Genomic DNA, 20,495 nt, shown 5'->3' on the forward strand with positions numbered 1-20,495 from the left:
ACTCCAGCTTACAGCTTCCTGCCTACCACCAGCCAAAGACCAGTATAGAGGAATGTTAAGCCCTCCCACTATTTTCCAAGAGGGCGTTGCCAGATTTTCAATTTCAGGTTTTAACCAGGAGATGGCGCTTCATTCACAAATACAGAAAGACAAGTTTCATGGACTTTCAGTTGTGTTTTGAATAGCATTTTAACACATCAATATTTTAGATCAACTAAAGTATATCTAATCTTGTAATTCAATAATATATAGTCTTTATATATTAAATAATCATAATTATAATGTAAATGTTTACATTACACTTCTTTATTTGTTATGCTCATACTTTAACCTTTACAATCGTTTGCTTTAATATGCAGTATATTTTTGTGTTTGCTTCCTCCTGCTCCCTTTCGGACACATACTGTATGATTTATTATCATTATTAATATGAAGATATTATTAAGATAAGATAAGATGTTACTTTATTGATTGAACATTTTAGTTTAGAATGTGCTGTCCCACGGTAATTCAGAAGGCTCACAGGTCACATTCCGACCATTATTTAAAACAATAGGTGCTTTCACACCTTCTACAGTTTGATTTGTATAGAGGGAGCTCTGTCAGTTTTCGAATTACCCATTTGCTTTCTGGGAGCCCTATTTTTCAGAGCACATCCTTCTACTAAATATGTCACACGCACGCTCTGTTGACTGGCGCAGCATCGCGGATGCGATCAATTGCTATAAAAACACTCTTCTACTAATACAGACGGTGTCACTATGCCGGCGGATGTGGCCGTTGTTGAAGCCTCTTCAGGCTCCGCATCGGCAGGCCTCTCCCTCGTGGTGGAGCTGTCAAACTCGACCCTAACGCCGCTTACAGCCGGCCAACTAAGTTGTTTTCCGTTCACGTTGTCATTTTTAGAGTCCTTCGCTTCTTTGCTTTTGAATTCAAAAGCTGTGACGCTTGGCTGTTTTCGTTTTGCCATATTTTTTTATTACACAGCCAGAGTTAAACAAATATCAATATGAACATTTCAAATACCGCGCCGGCATCACCGCCATAATCATAGCAACGTAAGTAAGAATGCAGCGCCACCACATACAGATGGCAACACCCAGACATATTCACAAATATAAAACAAATATTCAGAAACTGTAATGAACAATAACTATTATTTATTTCAAGAACTGTTATTTACAGAAACTCAACATTTCTAATCTGTGTGACACAAATATGCACGACTGTTTTGGGCTCCCCCTATTTATCTCAAAGTCAGCCTTCAGGGGGGCTCCCTCCCTCTTCGGGGGAGCCAAGCTCCTCCTAGCTCCCCCCCCATTTCGAACAGTGTCTGTGGCTGAATGGCCAGCGATTAGGTGCGGCGCATTTGTCATAGGTGATCAGAGCTAACTGCCTGCCGTCAGATTTAATTTAAAAAACAGATCTGATTTTAAGACTATTTCAGCGCTCATAAAGAATGATAAGAATAAGAATAATGCGTATTGAACTGGTTTCATTAATTAGTGAGTTTATTTAATACTAGAACCGCCAATCGGGTCAATTTGTGTGATGTGTTGTTGTGTGTGTGCAATGTAACTTTTTTTCAATAAAATATTAAAGTCTCCCAGTCCCTGACTTTTCCTGAAAGTGTATTATGTAGCACCCTATGTTGTTAAAAATTGCATTCTAATAGCGGGATTTGACGGGTTTAGGTAGGCCTATACAAAAACCTCTGGCGGTTCTAGTGTTAAGGTAATTAGGTACAGTAGAAGCCCTTTTTTTATCAGTAACGAATTTAGCAGTTGAACATAAAAGTCAACTAACTGAGGGTCACTTGCAATGACAGTGTTGTGTCTAACTGTAAGCTTGTCACTCAGAGTAACCTACCGTTAATTTAGCTGCTGGAGAAGAAAGATCAAGGGGGGAGGGGGGAGAGAGCTGTGGTTGATGGGCCATTAGTTGTGTAAATACACAGCTGAGAGCTGCCGTTTCATTCAGACTGTTTAAAAAACTGTAACAACGGACTATTTTTCTTAGCGGATGCATGTCAATTTAAATCAATACATACAACTATTTTTTAAATCAATACATACAACTATTTTTTAAATCAATACATTTTTTTTCTAAATCCATAAAAGCATTTCAATTCATATTGAGAGTCATGTCGTTACTTTGTTGAGAATTTGGCCGTGTAATAAGCGGGATAATTTGCAGCGACTTGTTCCTTATGGGGAAAATAACACCCGTCATGTGTGTGTAGTAGAGGTGTGTGTGGTTAAAACACTTTCATGAAGTGAAGGAATTTCCTTCTATAAAACAGCTGTGGGCAGCAGTGAGTGTCACGGACATGAATTCATAGATCAAGTCAGACTGGTGCACACACACTCTCCTGTCCTGCCAGGCGACACGCCCGTTCTAAGCCGTGTCCCTCACTCCTCACATCCCAAGCATCCCCACAAGTGTATTATGTTGTTACATCGTTTCAGATGTTATGTTTCAGTTGTGCTCTGTCTATGTTCAGTGATGCAAACTTGTCACCTTTCGGCGAAATTCGCCGTTTTGAATCCAAAATAAGTCGTTTGTGTGATTCATGTAGATCTGCAATACAAATATTTTTGGGGTATGGGGGGGTCTGGGACCCGGAGTAATCTGCGGCCGTGAGCTGTTATGTGCCATCATGACACGCATGGTGTTCTTTTTTTATATATTATAATGAAGTACGAGCTGTGTGCACGAGTCTTCCTGCCTGTCGGCTCTGCTCATGGATGTATAATAAGGCTCTGCTGCTCCGAGATGATGGTCTAGCTTCAGCAGCTACATTACCTACGGGTGCGTTCGTTAATATTAACTGTGCGTCCGGAGTCACTGTGGCACAGACTGGACCGCTGGTGAACAGCTGTTAGAACGGGCCGTTCAGGTGTTCAGAGCACAGCTCCCTGTCGGAGCGGCAGAGCGTGATGTGAACTGAAAAGTTTTTCTGTGGCAATATTATTTAAGGAATCGTTGAGCTAGCTAGCTAGCATACATTGTCACTATCTGCTAACGTTAGCTTTAGCCTTCTATTTCTAATAGTTTTTTTCATAGGCTATAAACAGAGGTGGTATAAGTATATATATTGTACTTGAGTAAAAGTAGAAGTACTCAGATCTTGTACTTGAGTAAAAGTAATAGTCCCAGAGTGTAGGAATACTCTGTTACAGTAAAAGTCCTGCATTCAAAATGTTCCTCAAGTAAAAGTAGAAAAGTATTATCATCAAAATATAGTGAAAGTAGCGACAGTAAAAGTAGTCATTGTGCAGATTGGTCCATTTCAGAATAATAGATATGATATGTTTTATAATGATTGATCATTAAAGTGTTATCAAATCTGGTAAAGGTGCAGCTAGTTTGAATGACTTTGTATACTGCAGGGTAGCTTGTGGATTTACTCCAGGTGGAACTAAAGTCTGATTTAACACTTGATTATATTTCACATCATTCATCCACATCTGTGAAGTAACTAAAGGTATTAAATACATGTAGTGGAGTCAAAGTACACCATGTACCTCTGAACTGTAGTGGAGTAGAAGAACAAAGTAGCAAAACATTGAAATACTTAAATAAAGTACAAGTATCTCAAAATTGTGCCCAAGTATAGTACTTGTTGAGTTTATGAACTTAGTTACTTTACACCATGTGGCTATAAAGATAAAAAGACTTAAGCCTTGCACAGAGGCCTGAAAATACATTTTCAAAATGCTCAACAGTGCTGCCAAAATTATAAACTGACTGCTCCACAATTTGAAATAAATGCTTTTATATATTTCTATTATGTGACTCTTTGGCGTTTCTGTTATTATAAACACTGCTGCTTTCGTTGTTCTGACTGCTAAAATCCTCTGTCATTCCGTGGGGTGGGGGAGCCAGGGGCTCGGATCCTTGTCACCTTTTTCATACCTGATGAGTTTGCATCCCTGTATGTTAAAAACATCTCAGGTCAGTAACACTCAAAGCTAAATGTGCAATACCATGTTCAGCTATGTTACTATTTATAATGTTATTGTTGTTACATCAGAAGATGTACATATTGAAATGATTTCTTAACTTACAGTAGGCTATTTTTTACAATGTGTGTTGGAAGGATTTATTAAATTACAATGCATATTGTCATTGTTGAAGGCTTTTAGAGAAGGGTGAACTATAAGCCTGAATTACATAAAATGTTATACCTAAAAACATAAAAGCCACAATAAATAAGTCACAATTATTGTAGTTATTTTTACCTCCCGTATTGCTTTCAACCCACCAGCTTTTATGGTGTTGTTACGTCACTAACTGTAAGCTTGTCACATACAGTCTATGGTCACTCAGAGTAACCTACTGTTAATTTAGCTGCTGGAGAAGAAAGATCAGGGGGGGAGGGGGGGAGAGAGCTGTGGTTGATGGGCCATTAGTTGTGTAAATACACAGCTTTTGTTAAATAACAACATGTTGATGTTTTGTAAATGATTACATGTCTCTTATTTAGCACAGAGTATGATATCCGTGACATATGGATCTTAACAAAGTTCCGCTGTACATCCAGCGTACTGTATCTGACTTTATTTCACATGAGCTCCAGTGTGGAACCCCACTGCACCTCCTGGTGGATCAATGATCCATTGCAGCTGGCTTCATTATAAATACATTTATCTATCACGGGGGCGGTCTCAAGTCAAGCTGGAGGTTTTCCCTTGAGCGAGGGCAGATCACGTACCAATCACGGCCCTCGCGTTTCAAACTGTCCGAAATGAATCGCTCCATCTGTAGAGTGAGAGCTGTAACCCAGCTTCCGGTTTTGGGCTTGCTGGCTGCGCATCACTCTCATTCACCAATGGTAATGTTTAGATGGATTTAGGAACTCCCTCTCGATTCTATTGGCTCTAACGGTTAAAAAGAGGTGTCAATCATCAAAATTGACCGATGGGTTCCAGAGATATGGCAAATACACCCAAATTACCCCAGAGGTGGTTTTTTTTTTTCTAAACCTCTCTAAAAATGTCATATTTAACTTGTTTTGCATCAATCTTGATACAAGGTACTTATTATATATTATAGTTTGGATTCCTAAAACTTTTAGTCTACTATCCCATCATTCAAGGGTGGTTTTCCCTATGAGTAAGGGGTTGTTTTTTTGACGGAAACTATAATTTACATTTTTTTTACTATGTTCAATCTGAATTTACTTTAAAATAAAAAAAATGTATATTGATTCTGACTCTTCTAAATCCAACTCACAGGTGTATCATTCCTTTGAGAAAAAAGATTATTAATGTACCCCTTTTAGAAGTGAAGATATAGTCATTTGTTCTGGGCATGTCATTGTCGAGCCTGAAACCTGAAAAACAGGCTCAGGACTTAACAGATTAATAACCACAATGAATTAAAGGAAGTAAAAGTTATTTGACTGCCATAATGTAACTTTAAATATGGATCTTCACACTTGAGCTGTGAAACTTCACACGGCTCCCACTAACTTCGGCTCATTTTCACCAAGGCCTTGAATAGAACAAGATCTGGCACATTTATCTAGTCACACAGAATGATTGCACATGGCAGCAGGTGTGTGGATGCACATTCACCTCTGAATCCCATGCCTTCACTCTGTAGGTTCTGTGGGTCAAGGTGAGCGTTCATGGTGACAAGCGTCCATATTTCACCCCCATTAAGGATGCTGGGACGCCGTGTGTGCTTTCCCATCAATCAATACGAGCGAGCTGCTGCCCAACCTGTGTCTTTATCAGCACGGGGAGACACGCTGCAATCTATCCAGTTTATCAGCGAATCCAAATTAAACAAATCTCACCACAGCTTGCGCCTGTCCTCTAGCGTTCCGTTCATTAATTAGACGTCTAAAAATATCAAACCCCTCCAAGACTTAATTAACCCATCGACTTCATTTGGTAGCTGGTGCATGCCTGTCTTTGGAGGGGAGATGAATAACTTTTATCAGTGTGTCTTTTTGGGAGTGTGTGCTGCTTCGTGGCTGTGCATTTTTGGGTAGAGGGCATCGCAGTTAGCTAATGTTTTCCAAAGTCGTGCAGTTCTATTTTTGCATGGCTGTGCTTCTTTGATATGCATTTGTTGCCTTTCATATTTATTTGCCGTTACCTTTTTTCATGATGTACAACCACAGCTTTGTAGTGAAATGTACTAGTACCTAGCTTCACAAGCCTAGAGGACAGACCATAATCCCCATCAATCACACACTAATGTCACAACATAACAGAGTCAAAGGCTGCTTTGACCCATTATTCCCTATGATTAACAGAGACGGATGTAATAAAGACATAATGGATCAATTACTCAGCTGTTTTGATTTGATGTGACACTTGTTAGTGCAGTTAACGTGGGTGGGGGTTCTCTGATGCAAGAGGTAAGTCAAATTAGTGTCAGGGGGAATCATTTTTTTCTCATATGTCTCATTAAAAAACTGACATGTCTCAATGGTATACTATGGACAATTTCTTTTAAGAATCCTGGCTGCTTTTGGTGCTTTTATCACATAAAAAGGGTGGCTTTATTCCTAAAAGTGCAGTGTTGTAAAGGTTAATGTTTGTTTTTGTTTCTCTTTGAAAAATAATCGCGTTTCAATTGTTATCTTCCAATAGAAGACATTTGCATCAGAAAAGGAGGAGGGTCATCTGTGTGATGCATTAGTGACATTTTGAGGCGAGCTATCACCTCCTGACATTTCCAACATGCAGTCCGCTGCCATCCAGTTCATTGTAAAAGTCTGAGGAGTGAGTTAGTCACTGACTGGCCATAGAATGTTTTCAGAAAACATAGAATTGGTAAGGTATGTTTATTAAAATGGATAATTTGAAACAAAAACAAAAGAAATTGATAAGTAGAGAAATTTGAAGGAGTAATGATATTGTGAAATCTTTAAATTAACTTGTGAACTAAAAATAACTCTTGGTTTAAGCAGACATCATGTTTTCTAGGAGCTTTTTGCAGATCTTCGGGGCAAAAAAACTGAAAGCTGCTTCTGCATGTTTGGTTCTGACCCCGTGGAGAATGAGCGAGTCTGTCCCGTTGATCTAACAGCTCTGGGTGGCTGGTAACAGAGCAGGATATCAAACATGCATTCTGGCCCCAAACCAGGAAGCCAGTGTCAGACTCTGAGGGCTGACATGATGTGTTCTACCCTCTTGGTTTTGGTAAGGACACAGGCAGCAGCGTCTAAGAAAATCCATAGTTAAATGATTGGTTTGTGTAAGACCTGTAAAGACACTGTTGCCATTATCAGGTTAACTAAAGATAAATGCATGATAACATTTATTTAAGTCTTGTTAAGGCATGAGTTTTTTAGGTCTAGCTGTAATATAGTAAGCTTCAGAACCACAAGATGTGTGACACTGTTAAAGGTTTTAAACATTGAGGTGAGCACTGCTTTTGGATCATTTCTTTCTGGCATCTTATTTAATTGCAGAAAATGTTGGAAAATCCAATTGATGATTTGTCCTGTGTAGGTGTTCAGTGACTGTAATGTCCCATTATAATCTGGGTTATGTACATGTTAGTGTCGTCTGCATAATTATGATATGATATTTTATCATTTACAAACTGACAAAAAATTGTTATTTTTCCTGCAGAGAGGATTAAAACCAGGTTGATGTTGAATCAAAGAGTCAAACCCATTTTTTCACTCTGTCAAGTAATGGTCAACTATATCAAATTCAATACTGAGATTGAGCAGTAAAAGACAAAGAGTTTGCAATATACACACAATAATATAATATTAGAGTCATAAATAGTGGTTAGGAAGCATTTTTTCTTTTTCTGGGGTGCAACTCTGGAAAAGTGTTACTATAAAGTTAAAGAAAGGCCTTGCCTTGCCTATAAAGTTAAAGAAATAGGGACTTAAGTCGGATTTAGTGTATGAAGGATGCATACAGCATCAGAGAATTATTAAACTCCATTTAAATCAAATGAAAACTGACAATGTCACATTTTATAAGTCCAAATCAGTGACCATGTAAATGTGGCTATAGCTTCTGACCACTACGCACATTCAGCAGATTGCGACAAGGTACATCTAAAGGAAAATATAAACACAGAGGAACAGAGGCAAGAGCTTTGTGCTTTTGTATATCTGCAGAAGGAGCATTGTGTCTCTGAACGTTGTGTCGCATTATCTATGTGTTAGTAGAAGAGGCTGAGACTCTGACTCTGCTTCTGTTATTTCCCAAAAATCATCTACTGTATGTTGTACTGTTTAACTTCTGCAAAATGAGAGTGTGTAAGAGAGAGAGAAAAGGAGAATTGTAAAATGAGCTCTTGAAAAATCATCATCAGTTCATTACAATGACTTTGTGAAGGTAGCCCCGCAGATTTTAATAAGCCAGACCACCATCTCTAATACAGAAAGGCACGTTTAATAACGTTGAAGCTGTATAATGGCATGTACCATAATTGAGTCCCATTTTTCGTTCACGCCAAGAACATGATTCAGAGCATAATTGGCTCCACATGATGTGTGTTCAGAAATGTTCTGTACTATTATACCATTTACATGTGCTCTGCTTCAAATAACAAAATTGCCAGTCTGAGCAAGGCATCAAAGACTAATCTAGAAGTGCATTAACTTCCACTTACCACTGCAGGATGATGTCTGTCGTCCTGTTGCTCAACATCCCACATTTAGGACAGCTGTGTGTGCGGTGTGAAATATGCACTCCACATGTATGAAAGTGCAAGTGAGACACGCTGTTTTCACTTTGAATGGGATAATGGTGATGCTGACGTCTGGATACTCAATGACCTGCTTTAACGAGTGGATGAAAAGTGCAGCATGCAAACTGCCTGGCTTGTTTTAGTGGCAGGGTTTTCATGTGCATTAGCTAGGTGAAGTTGAGCAAAGATAGTTTATTCTTCTCCATTCCCAAGCTCTATTTTACTAGTAATTCTTTAAAAGCCCAGTCCGGATCAACAGCATTTTTAGTCTTCATTTTGTAACCTGGCCGACTAATAAGAAGCTTAAATGGAAGTGGTATGGTTTCAATGTTGGTTGACTCATCGTGAAAATTGGTTTATTTAGATTAATACGGTCCTCTCAAAATCTCAGTCCTTTTTATAAAATGATTATAGATTGCATGGTTGTTGTGCACTTTGCAATGCAGAGGTGGGAACATACTGTACTTAAAGATTTACTACCCTTTATGACCATTTATCCACAGCTAATTCTTTAGGAAAAAAACAAACAATAAAAAAACATGTTTCAAAACAGTAAACTCTAACTGCTTAGCACCAAACATGTAGAAGCTACAGAATCAGACATTTCCATTTAGGTATAGCGGAAAGTGTTGGTTTTACATCATCATGCACTCTCACGTTTCTTCTTGTCTGCTGGATATGTCGGCAGCTGTTTGCTACCATGTCTACCACAAAAATGTTATACATTGATAACATGACAATGTTGTCTTTATAGCTTCTTCTTCTGCCCCAAAGTGGCCAAAAATATTGATATTATTTCACTGACTATTTACTATCCCCATGCCACTCAGGTGCCCCAGGATGACTGGGGAGGTTACCCTGGCGGCGGGAAGGATGATGAGATCCCTTGTCGTCGGATGCGGAGCAGCAGCTATGTTAAAGCCATGGGGGACGAGGAGAGCGGAGAGTCGGACTCCAGCCCCAAGACATCGCCTCAGAAGGTGGTGCGGCCCGACGCCCTGGTCAAAGCCATCATCAGACCCAGGGAACTGCTGGACTCCCACAGGTAAAACACATATATCTTTAAGATGTCAATAGTTCAAAGTGTTTAACTCTTGTCCTTTTGTATGTATTCACTTCACCTCTAAGGTATATAGTGCTAGGCAAACATTGTCCATCTTTATAATTTCAAGTCGCATTTTTTATCTTTAAATATTGTGCTGGATATTTATGTGATTACACCATTTGTCAGTTTGGGATTCCTCAGGGATCCAACATGGGAACCTGATATTTTAGATAATACTATTAGGGTAGCCAAAAACACATTTGTAAAAAGAGTGGCTTTAAAATATTCCAATACTTGCTTCTTTCTGTGTTCCTATTTTGCCTTTTTTTTTCAGAAAACAGCTTTTCTCAGCTTTGAGCAATTTCATACTTATTATTTTTATTTACTGCAATCCCTCGAGCAGTGTTGTCAGTTTTCTTGTGCTTTTGCTCCACCACTACAACAGTGTCAAGCACTTGATAGCTGAATCCTGTACTCATTAGAATCCCTTTATGTGTTTTCATATCAGTATCTTTTAACGGTAAGAAAGTGTTCAGTGTGTTCTTCAGGGGATGTGCCCTATTAAATGCAGAGAAAACAGAGTGCTTTGGTTTACTGTAACTCAGCGGCGGAAGAAAACGCTCATAAGAGGATTACATGATGAGACAAGCTGAAGAAAATATCACAGAGAAATGAACACAAGCTTTTTTGCTCAGGAGAGATACAAGGAGAGTTATTATAATTACAGCATTAATACATCCCTTAGATTAGGTTGAAATTGGATAATAGAGTAGTTGCACCAAAAAGACTTGTAGAAAACACCATTGAGTAATGGCTTTTTCCCCAAAGTATTTTCAATGATTGTGTTATCATTACCATCAAACATAGGAGGATGTACCTTCTTTATTATTTATGTTAGCAAAGCCAATTATAGTAGATACAGAGATGATACAGTGCAGGTTACTCTCAAGCTGTTATAGGTCAGAAAATGTTCTATTCTGCTGCTTTTACTGTGTGTTGTATGTCCTGATAGTTGTCTGCGTATACCCCTGCTCCATATTTGCCTCACCTTCTGTTGCAACTCATATCTCTTTATGAACTCATGTTAACTTGGTGCTGGGTATGCCCCTTCATATATATACAGTAGAGTGTATGGTTATATCCCAGCCACAAGCAGAAAATATGTTTCCGTCCGAGTTTTTTAAATGCTAAGTTTTCAATTATGAACTCATAAGTTAAACTTTTAAAGTTATGCTTATTGTCTTAATTTACCCAGTATTGCGGTTTTGAATTGTATTGTTATAGTCACTTGAGATACCAAATGATGACATCCTGCTTGGCGCTTTAATCTTGACCAAAAGTACATTTTTTAAAAGATGGGAATACGCAAAAGCAAATTACCTTTTGTTTGCTCTTCAAAGGGACGCAATCCTTTTTGTTCATAGCATAATGTGGAAACTATAATTACAGCCGAGATTTACAAGTCTATCTTAATAATGTGACAGTATTCAAAAATATTCTGGACCTGCTCTTTTGTATCTGCCTTTGTTCTGCTTCGCAAGCGGTGTTTATTAAGTCCAATTACCAGTCAAGGTTTGATCTCGGTGTGGAGGTCCCCATTAAAGGCATGAAAAGGAGAGCTTGTTGTTCATTCTCATTTTAGGACAGTTACATGCAGTCTTTTGTTTTGCATTTATCTTTGAGAATAATGTGTGAACAGAGCCATGCAGAGGCAGCTGTTTCAAGAAAAGACATACAATTAGTTGTGGCTCTCTCTTTATTCCTGACCAGTTAACCCTCCAATCAGTTAAAATCAGTTTGAGATCATATGGAGTGGTAGAAATATTTCAAAGCTATTATCAAAAATAACAGACAAAATGAGTGTCCTTTTTTCAAACAGAATTGCTCCTGTATAGATAAATATGGCTTAACGCTGGTTGAATCATTATTTCATCAGCATGTCTTAAGCAAGGCAAAGTTTATTTATATAGCACCTTTCAACACAAGGCAATTCAAAGTGCTTTACAAAAATGAAAGAATAAGAAATAATGCAGCGGAAACTCATTATAAAATGGCATTTAAAGAATGTCATTTAAAAGCAAAGATAATAAAATACATAGAAAAATATAGAAAATACATGAATAAAAGTTACAGTGCAGTGTGAGATATGACTAGTTCAATTAAAAGCAGCCGCAAAAAGGAAAGTCTTCTGCCTGGATTTAAAAGTAGTCAGAGTTGCAGCGGACCTGCAGGTTTATGGGAGTTTGTTCCAGATGTTTGGAGCATAACAACTGAACGCTGCTTCTTCTTATTCAGTTCTGACTCTGGGGACAAAAAGCTGACCCGTCCCAGAAGACCTGAGAGATCTGGATGGTTCATAATTTTCTTAGTCAGTGGATGATGTCCCAAGGAAATGAGACAGAATTTGAATTAAACATTTGGGCTACAGATAGAGAAAAAGGAGAAATGAATGCAAACCCACAAAAAAGTCACAAAAAAAACAATCTGATATAAATTCATTCAAACGTGAAATAGGGGTAGTGTAGGGACACGGCTGCCAGAGTATTTCAAAGTCTGATGTGCCTCTGGTTTAGCACCAAAGGCACATAATGTGACATAAAGTGTAGACATTATGCAAAGACGACCTTGTGTCTGACCCCAGTGTAGAGTGTGGCCTGTGACAGACACATAAATGCAGTCTGTGATGTCAGACAGTCACAGCAAGAGACACATTGAGTAACATTGATGATTCCCCCGCTCATATTGTCATGTCCTCGTCTCTCGCTCTTCACACCTCCGACCCCATGCTCATTGCCATTCAGCAAAGGTTTATATTCTCTCGTAAAGATCAGCATTTTCCCTGGCATCCGCAGCAAGCACCACCCACAGACTCTGGTAACACTGTTAACCCTGATGAAAACATGTATGCGCAAACACACATTAAACGTCGGGCTTCTCTGGAAGAGTGTTTGTGACATCTCTCTGCAGGATGACAGGCGATGGAAGCAGTGCAGCAGAGATATTCAGCCTTTACAGTCAAGGGCCAAAAGTAGTGCCCCCGCATGCCTACATAATAAGCGAGTGATTCAAATCAAATCAAGTCTTATTGATTGTGATTCAGGCAGGATCATAATAACATCTGTCACAGAGGATGCAGACGTTCAGCCTTCTTAACAGCTCTTTCGGAGTGTGAAGTAATGTACGAGGCAGCTCCAGTGACGTATGCTTCTTTTTCCACATCTTGCAAAGCTTCCCCCGGCTATCCATTTTGAATAGCTGCAAACAGTGAATGATTTATGAGGATGCAACAGCAGGAAGAGCTATCAGTTGCAGTTATTGTACTCCAAGGCCCCTCTAAATAATGGCCCTCTCAGTGGTTAGGCCAAGAGTCTGCTGGGCTCTGCTGAAAGGAAGATATTGACCAGCATGGATCAGGCTGTGTGGCCTGCTGCTTGACAGAAGAGCCACGATTATTGCCTGAAACCTGTCTAAGAATGCCATAATGTGCTATCTTTCCTCCTGTCTTAGAACGGAGATGAATGACTTATTATTTCTATATTTTGAGCCTCCTCAGAAATATTGTTTTCTTTTGATTCCAACAATGAGAGAGTGGTTTGGTGCAGCCCTATGGTCGATATATTGATCGATATTAGCCGGGATAAGACAGATGTACATTTTTATTGGCATATTTGTTGGGCAACAATTAGCACAACAATTGCGGTACAGAAATAGAAGGGTAACATACCGTATGTGCAAAGTCAATTAGACCATTAAAGAGAGTGTGACGAAGGTCACTTCGCCACTATGGACTGACAGCTTTGGGCCGGGTAATATTGCACTTTATTAGCGGGATTGCACAGGACAGTTAACATTGGATGGGTATTTGCACATAATGTATTACATAAACCGTATTTATTGAAATGTCGTCTGGATGCTGGTATAAGGGTGACAGCGGTTGAGGGTAATCAGGGTGCAAATAATATGTTGAATGTCTGTGGCTGATGATTGTGTGCACCTGGGGCCCTGGGTTGTCTCCTTCCCCTCACCTGTGTTTAATTATTCTGTATATTTAAGTGCTGTTTCTTGTTGTGCTGAGGGTCAGTCTCTGTGAGCTGCTGGTGGCTGCAGGCTGGGCACGGGAACCACTTATTGAGGCTGTGTCATTACGTGTGATCATTTAATAAATGCCCCGTCGGGTTATATTTTTGGATCTTCTGCCTCTGCCTCCTTGCTTGGTCGGGCCGCTCAACGGTCAGTACCACAAATGGTGGCAGTGGTGGGATTCAACCAAGTGAGGAGGTAAAATTGACGAGAGGAAAGAAGAGGGACCAAAGAGAGGAACCGCGGCTGGGGGTGGCTATGCCTGGAACTGACCAGGGAGCCACGGCCGCTGAGGCGTGCAGGAGACGTGAGACAAATAGGACGAGCTAACGGATGAGCTAACGGACCCACGAGGAGGCGAGGGAGCCTGGGTTGGAGTAGGGGCGGACCAACGCCTTACAACAGGACAATACAGCTTCCGGATAAAGGCTGCACTGGTTTCAGCGGCCCCGCTGGAGGTGCCGTTGAAACCGGGTGGCTGACTGGTTGTCCCGAAACCGAGACTGTAAAGACACTGTGCTTCCTGGGGAGAGGGGGAAGGAAATGTGACGAAGGTCACTTCGCCACTATGGACTGACGGCTTTGGGCCGTGTAATATTGCACTTTATTAGCGGGATTGCACAGGACAGTTAACATTGGATGGGTATTTGCACATAATGTATTACATAAACCGTATTTATTGAAATGTCGCCTGGATGCTGGTATAAGGGTGACAGCGGTTGAGGGTAATCAGGGTGCAAATAATATGTTGAATGTCTGTGGCTGATGATTGTGTGCACCTGGGGCCCTGGGTTGTCTCCTTCCCCTCACCTGTGTTTAATTAGTCTGTATATTTAAGTGCTGTTTCTTGTTGTGCTGAGGGTCAGTCTGTGTGAGCTTCTGGTGGCCGCAGGCTGGGCACGGGAACCACTTATTGAGGCTGTGTCATTACGTGTGATCATTTAATAAATGCCCCGTCGGGTTATATTTTTGGATCTTCTGCCTCTGCCTCCTTGCTTGGTCGGGCCGCTCAACGGTCAGTATCACAGGGAGCACTGACAAGTTGGTTTTTTCAGCTGTAAATTGTTGCATTCAGTTAGTAACAGCTCTTTTATAAAGCTCATACAGTGGATCCGATAAGATCACGTTTTTATTGATCCCAAGAGAAACATTTTGAGCAGCAGCATGAGAAGAATACAAAGGAGGTTGATAGGAACAGGATACAGAAGTTGAGAGAAAATATTTATATGTAGCTAACACCCTAATGTTGGAATATAAATGCAAAACCAGTACGGTTCATGCATTCATTTATTGAACAAATTGAAGATAAACTAAACACAGAAGGCACCAATTATTCAAAACATAATTATTTTTATTGAAAAGTTTATTTTATTTTCATTGTTTGTTTGATGAAATATAACTTAATGACTAAGCTTTCATTAACGTTGTTCTGTTATTTTTAACCTTTTTTTCATATATCAGTTTTTTTTTTTTTTTTTTTCCTTATATGGTATTTTTTTTTTTTTCTGGTGCTAGTTCATTTCTTGGTCTCATGTTGGAATCTTCAATGTAATATAATTATAACCCCACTCATCCAGTAAAAAAAAAAAGAAAAGTGCAATTTATACTGATACTCTCTTTTAAAGGTGGGGTAGGTAATTTTGGAGAAACCAGCTCGAGTGCGCAAGAATTTGAAAATACACAACCTGAAAAAATCTGCCACTTCCTTACAGAGCCCCTCCTCCAACACACACGAACGCGCACACGGCCAATGAGGACACAAAATAAGTTTGTGCACAGGTGGAAGGCTGACAGGCAGGTAGGCTATCCAGTTATTTTAGCTGGGCCGGCTAAAATGATTGGTCGTGCTTTTTAAAGTACTACGGCTTCCACAGATGACCTTTTGTTATGGATTTTTTGTCAAAGCACTTAAGATATTCATTGCTATCGGGACGTTAAGAGCATTCCATGGTATATTACAGAAAGTGTATCTCGAGCCGGTTTCACAAACTCACCTACCCCACCTTTAACTAACTCAAAAAATCCTTGAGCATTATATCTCAATCTTTTGCCACAAGTTACTATGTCGCTGAATATAAAAGGAAACAGATTGGACATAGCCAACAATAAGTCCTGTCCTGTTGAACATGTATATTAGAACTTCTGCAGAGCAACCTTAGAAGGTTGACTATTGTCTTCTATTTTTCTTGGCACCGTTGTGTTGTCATCAATACCTGTTACCGTTTTAAATCCACACATAAAAGGCCCCACAGATGCCACCTGACAGAGCTCTCATGGTGTTATGGTTCATTGGGTTTGTTGGGATGGAATTAGATTGGATACCAGACAGACATGGTGTAGGTTCAACTTCCTCTGCTCTTTTAGCAATTTAATGTCCCACAGGGGCAGTCAGATGGACCAAACACAAATTTGACAGCATCTGCTCCCTGAAGCAAATCATGTTAAAGTGAGAACAGGCTGTCAGGTTGTGTCACCTTCCTCCATCTTTACCTCTTTTGAGCTCTCTGTCACTCTCGTTGTTGACAGGATTGCCTCTTTGTTTCGGCTCAGCAATAGAGAATACCTCCCAGCCATGGGGGCCGCCGAGCTGGAACAGCCTGTGCACTGGAAGGAAAGTTAGATGTCAATGATTATTTTAATGAATAATCAGTTACACCCCCCCCCCCCCCTCCCCTACCATTACATCCTCACCCTGGGGTCCTGTAGGCCGCAAAGCTGACAGCTGTGATGAATTGAATATGAATCAGGGTTTTTTTTCGTTGCTAAAGTAGCACTGAAAGATGCTTAAAGACTATTTAACGATGATAGGCATTGATTGACACGTTGCATTGACACACATGAACAGAATCACATGTATTCATCTCTGACAACTTCCTTCCTCTTTAAATTACTTCAACACCACAAGCCAATCAATCCCATCCATTTTTGTAATTTTGGTAAATAACACCCATTTGTTTGCCCATCCATGATTAGCTTCTCTTGGCACCATAATTAATCATAGTTAACACTGGCAAATCTTCTGATAATCCGATAAGTCCTTATAATGTAATTACTCATTCAGTTAAAATTGGGTATACTGTATAAGCATTTTTCCCTCAGATCTCAAGGTCAAAGCAGAATTCCAATCCATTGATTTGTGGCTGTGCGGTACGTGTGATGCATAGGTTTTTTTCTTAACACCTTTTTGCCTCCGCTATGAATAGAACACTTTCTACTATGTCAAAGATCCTGTCCTTTTTATAAACGTATCAACTGCTGTATTGATCTTTTGACTCATAGCTTTGGTCGGCAATATAGTTGAATACAAATAGTTGTGTGTGTTTTATAGGCCTGTAAATCACACACAATGAGTATGCTACTGTTGTGTATTGTTGAACTTCCCATGTATTCCCTGGTGTGAAAATGTAGTTGTTCTCCATAGAGTGCCTTTTGTGTGCCAAGACGGAAACATATCTACTTATTTCTGGTCTAGCAGTCGCATTCCCCCCAGGTTTCCTTCCCTTTTCCTCACATATGTGAGACGTGAGTACACACTGTATGTTAACACTTTATGCCAAATCTTCTCTCCTGCTGTGTTCTTTAACTTCTTTTTCAGATTGTCCTTTGTCCTTGTTCTTTCTGTTCTATCAATCAAATTCCTTGCTTTCAGCCGCAGGGAAGGCGGGAAGTGTGAGATTTCCATCATCCCATGCCTTAATATTGGCCAACAATGGAAGTGCATTAGAACCAATAAGAGACATTAGAGGAAATCTGCTCTGGCATGATTTGATAAAGGGCCAATGCTTTTTTCAAAAAAAGCCTCCCTTCAATCAATTGACGATAATAGACATCTCTACAGGCCGGGATGGATGTAGGAAGCCTCCGTTATGCGTCAGGCGGTGCACTTATATCTGATCAGCTTTAAAGCTTGACTAGGTTTCATTGCTCAGGGAAGGATGGTAGGTATTTTTAATTCTCATTTGGCCCACTTAAGCAAGTCACACGGGAAATAATCAAGTTTTATGATGTGGTGTAATTGTATTTTGTGTGCAGCATTTCTGCACAAAAATTATGAAACAAAACTCATAATACACACTTAATATCGCCACTTGTGTATGTACATGTTTCATATATGGCATATTGCCTTGAGCAGGCGATTCTTTCTGCAAAAGTAATATAACAGAATCATCCTCTCACTTTTAACATTTCTTGAGGTTGGTCATATTCTATCACCCTAATGTTTGCAGGACTCCCAAGCAAACATTTAATCCACCTCAAATCCCATACAGAGCCAGTTCCATTGGACCTTTGCCCAGTGACGTCATATCCATCCAACTCCCACTTGTGGGACCCAGTAACTCTGTTTTCTTCTCTACCCACAGCTCTTTCCGCCTGGATAAAATCAACAGTGACATGCGTAACTACATCACCAATTTTGCGGCAGACTTAAGGTGAATACAGGCCCAGCACTCCCCCTCTCCTTGCTCTCTGTTGCTGCCGTGTTGCAGTGGTCAGACACCAGAGCCAGCTGGCTCGCTGCCCTGCTGACATACCCAATATGGACGCCTCACAGAGCAAACACTCAAGACCAGTCAATGAGAGGTCACCTAGGGCAATGTGCTCATACTGGCAAAGCATAAGGCGCTGTTAAACACATGATAGATATGATCTGATTCATTGCTATACATAACACCAGCACTTCCTATGTATAGCTTATTTGCTTTTACCACTTCATTCAGACTTTTCCTCTGGATGTTTCTTCTCTAGGATGCCTTTGGACGTGTAGAAGGTTGATGTTACTTTGCAAACACACACAGCCTTGCTTCAGCAGGACAAGATGGATTGGGGGACTTTTAATCACACTGGCATTTTCCTCGCTGCCAAACCCCAATGTTTATCTCTATGAAAAGCACAGAAACTGCTTACTCATCCTTGCCTGCCATTAGAAATGGATCTGGCCGAGAGGACCTCAATTTGGTATTACTAATGCAATGAACTAGAGTATTCTCTAGTTTACTCAAAGCGCATTTTTCTTCCATGTTTTTCTATTTCCTTCCAGCAGATTTCAAACCACACTTGGGTTTCTGAACATCCCTTGCACTGCTGGTGTAGCACATTTAATTGACCCGGCTGACACCGGGGTGCTCTCTGAAGTGCTTGCTCACTAACTAGCTCCTGATTTGCATTTCCCTCATTTCCAAGCATTGATTGAACGTTTCAGCACAACAGAAATCGAACTGCCTTTGTAAGGACGCTGGTGAAAACATCAATGTAGTGGGGGAGAGAAAATGACAGAGAGAGAGGCTCCCCTCTCAGGAGACACAAGGTCATTACCAGTCTCCCTCGTAAGTTCAGGTTACCTGGAGAAGGCCCCTTCCCTTGATAACACATTATTGTTTTTGTCATCATGTTAAACCTGTAGTTACTTGGCAATCTGCTTTGATTATAAGTTCAATTATGTTTAATTGACTTGCTTAGGAAATAGTCATCATGGCTCTAGTCCCACTCCTTTCTTGCTTTTTCTTCTCTCTCTCTGTTCAGTCAGAGCTACCACTTGCAAGCCACCAGGGACATGCACCCAAGCATTGCCCTGGATCCCTCTGCCAACTACAACTCTCCCAAGTTTCGCTCCAGGAACCAGAGCTACATGCGGGCAGTCAGCACCCTCAGCCAGGCTAGCTGTGTTAGCCAAGTGAGCCAGGTCAGTCTGCACCCTTTCAATAAGTGATCTGTGAAAGTACCTCTTACTCGGGGAGAAGCCGAGGGACCCTGAGGAGATCCCATGGAGCCCACAGGGAAATTAGTTAAGTCGCTGATGATTTAAAAGCTTAGTGTCCAAAACATAGTTATTATTCTCAGTGCAAATCTTCAATTGTAAACCATTTAGTTATTGTTTTTCAAAACCTGTGGCTTCTTTTTTTCGAGCTTCATTTGACTTATTAAACTTATTTGATTTGACAGTTCATTCCACACTGTTTATCTGGATGGATTAAACAACGCCTACAGGGGTTGTTGAGATATGAATCTCCCTCTTAAAAGAGAGGTTTATTGATTTGTTCAGAGTCTTAAAAGCCTCAACTAAACACTTACAAATTCAACATCCCAATAGAACAAGATGTTTATCTGTGATACTTGACTTTCTCAGAACCATTACTCAATACATCATACAATCTGAAACAGGAAACAGAAATACTTGTGGTCGACATTAACAACAGGTATTTTACAGCAAACTCTCTGACACAGTATGACCATGATTGATGTTGTTATCTATTACAGAATAAGCAATCAGCCCCAGGTTATCTACCAGTGTGCAAATATGAAAGATCCATTTCCAGGAACATTTGAGACATATATTACCACATGCAAGTGTTGGATTCAGAGCAACAAGCCATTTCTTTATTATTCTTAGATCATACATTTATTCAAATGTACTCTGTGGGTTAACAATTAGGACAGCATGCTCACAGATTTTGTTTCTCACAGGTGAGTGAGACAGAAATAAACGGCCAGTTTGAATCAGTGTGCGAGTCGGTGTTCAGTGAGGTTGAATCCCAGGCCATGGAGGCGTTGGATCTGCCCGGCTGCTTCAGAACTCGGAGTCACAGCTACCTGCGAGCCATCCAGGCCGGCTACTCCCAGGATGATGACTGCATCCCCCCCATGGCGTCTAGCGTCGCCTCCACCATCAGGGCTACCACAGGTAAGGAAATAT

General features: G+C 40.3%; 1 protein-coding gene across 5 annotated transcripts in view; it reads left to right on the forward strand.

Annotated features, from left to right (window-relative positions):
- dlgap2a (discs, large homolog-associated protein 2a) overlaps positions 1-20,495 on the forward strand; it is a 197,307-nt gene that overhangs the window by 148,139 nt on the left and 28,673 nt on the right. For all 5 annotated transcript variants that reach the window (XM_079693769.1, XM_079693770.1, XM_079693772.1 and 2 more), the window contains 4 exons: positions 9,510-9,724; positions 18,166-18,234; positions 19,325-19,484; positions 20,267-20,483. In XM_079693769.1, the coding sequence (XP_079549895.1) occupies positions 9,510-9,724; positions 18,166-18,234; positions 19,325-19,484; positions 20,267-20,483 (661 nt within the window). The remainder of the gene's footprint in view (positions 1-9,509; positions 9,725-18,165; positions 18,235-19,324; positions 19,485-20,266; positions 20,484-20,495) is intronic.

Source organism: Notothenia rossii (genome assembly GCF_949606895.1).
Source record: "Notothenia rossii genome assembly, chromosome: 7".
Taxonomy (NCBI): Eukaryota; Metazoa; Chordata; class Actinopteri; order Perciformes; family Nototheniidae; genus Notothenia; species Notothenia rossii.